General features: G+C 37.8%; 1 protein-coding gene across 1 annotated transcript; it reads left to right on the top strand.

Moving 5' to 3' along the window:
* The first annotated feature begins 2053 nt into the window (after positions 1-2053).
* LOC105045938 (transcription factor bHLH61) lies at positions 2054-4615 on the top strand. Its single transcript, XM_010924382.3, has 4 exons — positions 2054-2238; positions 3065-3172; positions 3282-3449; positions 4330-4615. Exons 1-4 carry the CDS (start codon positions 2161-2163, stop codon positions 4414-4416), a joined length of 441 nt encoding a protein of 146 aa, XP_010922684.1. The 5' UTR covers positions 2054-2160; the 3' UTR covers positions 4417-4615.
* Positions 4616-4878: the final 263 nt, after the last annotated feature.

Below are 4878 nucleotides of genomic sequence, written 5' to 3'. Positions count from 1 at the left end.
GTGATGCACTAGTAAATTGTACATGAGCTATTATTACTACTGCAATTATTGCAGCCATTTCATTCCTGGTGATGATAGTTATTGGAGCATTCGAATTACACACACACACACACACACACACACACACACACACAGAGAGAGAGAGAGAGAGAGAGAGTAGTAGTAGTACGATGCTGCCATTGATTGGACTCTCTGTTGATGATGCAAGTAATCCAAATAATTAGCACTCAAATGGGAATAAGAAAAAACCTTAAGGTAGTGGCTTTCTTTTTCCATGCGCCCCTTTGTTGTTATCTAGAGCAGGAGAATATCTGCTGCGATAAAATATAATGAATTAGCTCATGCCACCCTATAGTTTCATCGAGCTAATTAAGTTGCACCAACTATCGCAAGAAAGCTCATATTTGGAGCGTATCCATTTTTTCTGTTACACTTGGATAAAATAAGGATGATGATATAAGAACAGTCGTGTTAATTACTTCTGACTCACATAGAGAAAAAGGCCTGTCCATTCATCTGTCATGGTGCCTTGCAGCTATCATATTTAGGCTAGCTTGGTATAACTGTTAAGTAAAGAAATAAAAACAATGCATCAATTGAAAGTGACAATTTATCTATATTACCCTTCACTCCTGAAAGGAAGAGAAAAGATGAAAGTGTATCTCAATGAATTTAATTGGATCTTCTCAAACTTTCTCTCGGAAAAGAGAGACAAATTATATAAATAAACAATACCATATATAGCTAATGCTTGTTTGGTCGTCCATATTTTGTTCGCATGCACTACATGCATGTTCTTGCAATCAATGGCAGAATGCTCACATCCACACCATTTTTCAAAAAATTATTAAAAAAATATATTTTTGGATAATGGACATCTTAGCTTTTATTTAGGACATAAAACCGCTCTAAGCCATTTCCATAAGTCTGCTTTATGGAAAGATTGATCAAGGCACTTCCAACATTTTGGAATAGATCATCCACTTCGAGATTGGTAATGGTCAGGGGACAACATTTTGGAAGGAGAGCTGGTCAGGCGATGCACCTTTTTGCCCAAATTGAAATTGTTCTGTGGTGGAATTCCATCTCCTTTCATCTCTCCTTGCTTGATTTGGTATCTCTTAACAGGGAGGAAGACCGCAAGTCGTATGGAAAATGGGGCAGCGAGGAAACCTTCTCCACGGCTTCTTACCCTCGTCGGATCTTTGGAATCCCAGCGCACCTCTAAAAGTGAAATGCTTTCTGTGGTTATGTTGGAAGAGAAGGTCAAATACCCGGGATGTTCTAGGCGAGAAACTGAGGAAACATTTAGCCTTCTCTGGTTCCAATTTCTTCACAGCCATTTGGAAGGAGATCTGCCTTGTCCTGCCATTCTTCTTTCGATGGATGCACGGGCCATCTCTGCCTTCAATTGCAATTGAAGGTCTCCATATTTTCACTGATGGTTTGCAGTGGCAAGCTCCTTATGGAGCATGGGGGGATCTGGGAACAAAATTAAAAGCTTCCCTGAACGCTTTTCACTGATACATGATGCTCATTGTGGCTTGGTCAGGCGCCACAGTATTGGATACGGTCCCCTTGGTTCTTAAAGAGATCAATGTTTCTAGGCCTAGTCTGTTCCCCAAAGTTTCAGAGCTCTGCATGTGAACTTATGGCTGTGAAGTTTTAGACCTCTGCTCCCGGTTGTTGTCAACTCCTCATGATCCAGACGCAAAAGTCCTCGTCAAATGATCTCATCAGCCTTCTGTTTGTGTCGTTCTCTCATTCTTGTTTCTAAGTCTCCGCTTTCCTACTAGAGTTTGTCACCCAGGCATTATCCTATGGTGCCGACTAACTCCCCCTAGCATTAACTCTAATACGCTTTCTGTAATTATGTCCTCATTTTAATTAAAGCCGGGTGGTGTTTGCACCTCCTTAATTTCACCACAAAAAAATAAAAAATAAAAAATAAAAAAAAATTGCTGTATTGCACCAAGGGTACTTCGGTAATTTCGTGCGCCATACATCATCATCATCATTATTGTGATTGTTATTATTCATGAAGGCATTGTATCCTAGGAAACTCAGGCAACTGTGGCAATGAGATAAATAGATGTGAGACCTCCGTCTAAGCAGTAGAGAGAGAGAGATAGTGAGAGAGAGAGAGAGAGAGAGAGAGAGATGGTCTCCAGGGAGCAGAAGAAAGCTGCTCTGCATGAGAAGCTACAGCTCCTTCGTTCTGTTACTAATTCCCATGCAGTAATTTACTTAAATTTCTATCTCTTTGCACTTTGCTGGAGCTGTTCTTTCTCTTCTTTTATTCTAATAGCTATATTTGGTTTTATAGTTTTTCTTGGGAACAATTGAAACCTCCTTCTTCTTCTTACTTCATCAGCATCATCATCATCATCATCATCATCCAGCTAGCATGCTGTTTATCCACACAAAAAGAAAAAAATCGGTTGTGCTGTGTTTCTACATGAAGATGATTTCTTTTTTGAAGAAATGGGAAGCAAAAATGCTATTGTGAAGGAATTTCCTTTCTAATACTTTCATCAAAAAAAGTTTTGCTTTCTGATACTCGATTATGTATACTTTATTCCTTGATTGCAATTTCTATCATGTTTTTTCTGTACACCATGCATTTTCTGTATTAAAAGTCCATGCGCTTCTAGAAATCTTCTTTCCTTAAGCATCTCATTATCTTTCAATCAATTTATGCAAATAATGATTAGCACTTAAATTAGAACATGAAATATCTTAAAACTTCACTATTCAAAACCAGTCTTTGGAAATCGACCATTCTTTTTTAAACTGTAATATGATGGTCTTTCTAAAGTTCGTCCTATTTCCAGCCGACGAGATAGTCTTTCCACAGTTGTATAGCGAATTCGCTGTGCCGTCTAGGAGACCGATATTACTGTATAATAGTCAATCACATAGTTAAAGTTCCAAAAAATTGCCACACCAGCAAGGAGTACTTCATTAACTTGTCAACAATATTAATTCACGCCTAATGTTATTGTATAATTATGTCTTAATAATTAATCCCAGTTCTTTCTTCTTTTCTCCTTTGATCTTACAGCTTAGCAAAACTTCTATCATAGTAGATGCTTCAAAATATATTCAAGAGTTGAAGGAAAAGGTTGGTGCAGTTGCACGGGATTTGGAAGAAGCTAACCCCTTGCCTGCGGTACTCTTCGATGTCATCACCGATATTTCTTTATCTTATGATCAGCTTGTTTATGGATTTAAATTCGTTAACTCCACACATCCTTTGGCCTCCATCTACATCTTACCAGGTTACAGTTGAAACCATGGAAAAGGGTTTCCTTATCAATGTATTCTTAGAGAAGAGCTTGCCGGGTTTGCTTGTCTCTATTCTGGAGGCCTTTGAGGAGCTGGGCCTTGATGTGCTGGATGCTGATGTTTCTTGCACCAATAGGTTTCGCCTAGAAGCAGTTGGAGAAGTAAGAAAAAAATCATTAACTATGCCTCTTGATCAGGAAAAACATAGATATATGTGACACGTACCTTTTTTTGCATAGAATGCAAAGATCATGCACTAGTGGGTTTTCTTGCATTAGATATTTAGGTGACAGTTTTTTAAAAAAGAAAAACAATCAGCCTATAATATGCTCAAGTAGATATCCTTGCATTGTCCCATTATGTGCTTGTGCTTCTTAGTCTTACTGCCTTTGATGATGGCTCATGTGTACTTTAGGCATGTATCCATGTGTCAGAGAATGCATTTGATCCTTCCATTACTTTCTCAGCAACATTCGTTATTATTATTATTATTGTTTAATGTGAACATTGTATATAGGTGAGACAACATAAGGTAGCCTTCCCTTATTAGGGCTGCATGAAATTAATTATATGCATGGAAAAATTAATATATAGCACTCCAATGTACGTATATATGTTGGGTCTGTTAATTGGCAGCCACGTCCTTGGAGACAGTATTCTACATTTTCTTTTTCTCACACGTGGTCAAAGTTTGATCGGTAGGTGGTCAGGGGTGTTGGCCCTTCCCCCATGCATGCATGGATACATATATTATGAAACAATCTTCAATATATACATAAACATAATGGAGCATGAGTGCAACCTGTGTAGCATGTTAATTTACACAGACATATACATACATGCATGCATGCATGCATACTCATGCATGTATATATGCATGTAGTTTTGTGCTGCCATGCATGTATATCAGAGGCATAAACCTAGAGCTAAACAAGCATGCGCAATTGAGTTTCAATGGTTGCTTATCTGAAGCATAGACATTCATGCAAATGTAAATCTCTTGTATGTCTGTGAAAAATTCAGTTCTGAAAACTTTTGCAGCATCAAACTGAGAGCATGGATGCTCAGGTGGTGAGGCAAGCGGTGTTGCAAGCCATCCAGAAATGCAGAGAAAGTGAAGAGCAGTAATGACATTAGAAGACTACTTCTGACCTTTTGTCAAAAGCGCAAGCTTGGCTTTGGTTAGTTGTGGGTTTGGAAAATAAGTTTAATGAAGATGGTGGCTTCTCTCTTTAGTTAAATGGGTATAAGAATATGGATAAATGACAAATTACATAGACAAAATCTTAAAATTCGAATATATTCGTGCTTGGAATCCTTGGTTTGACTTGTGCATCATCAAAGCATAAATTAAGTAAATTTAGGGAAATGAATCACCTATAAAAGAAAAGAAAAAATTAGGGAGAAAGTGACCACACACATTCATCATGGAAGCATGCATTAGGTAAATTTAGAGACATGAATCAACTACAAAAGAAAAGAAAAACTAAGGGAGAAAGTGAGTACGTAGATTCCTTCACCATGCAAGCCTCAATTTATATTTGTGATGTCCAAGAAAAGTAGTCTGATCATGAAAGATTGTTTTTCTAG

Source organism: Elaeis guineensis, chromosome 5 (assembly GCF_000442705.2).
Source record: "Elaeis guineensis isolate ETL-2024a chromosome 5, EG11, whole genome shotgun sequence".
NCBI lineage: Eukaryota > Viridiplantae > Streptophyta > Magnoliopsida > Arecales > Arecaceae > Elaeis > Elaeis guineensis.
Note: the sequence above shows the minus strand (reverse complement) of the source record. Positions and strands in the feature narration are given on the sequence as shown.

What these genes read in the sequence shown, in the direction of transcription:
- LOC105045938 (XM_010924382.3), top strand. Translation starts at nt 2,161, where the DNA reads ATGGTCTCCAGGGAGCAGAAGAAAGCTGCTCTGCATGAGAAGCTACAG. An exon ending in CTGTTACTAATTCCCATGCA is followed by an intron (nt 2,239 to 3,064) that starts GTAATTTACTTA and finishes TTGATCTTACAG; the next exon opens with CTTAGCAAAACTTCTATCAT. An exon ending in GCCTAGAAGCAGTTGGAGAA is followed by an intron (nt 3,450 to 4,329) that starts GTAAGAAAAAAA and finishes AAACTTTTGCAG; the next exon opens with CATCAAACTGAGAGCATGGA.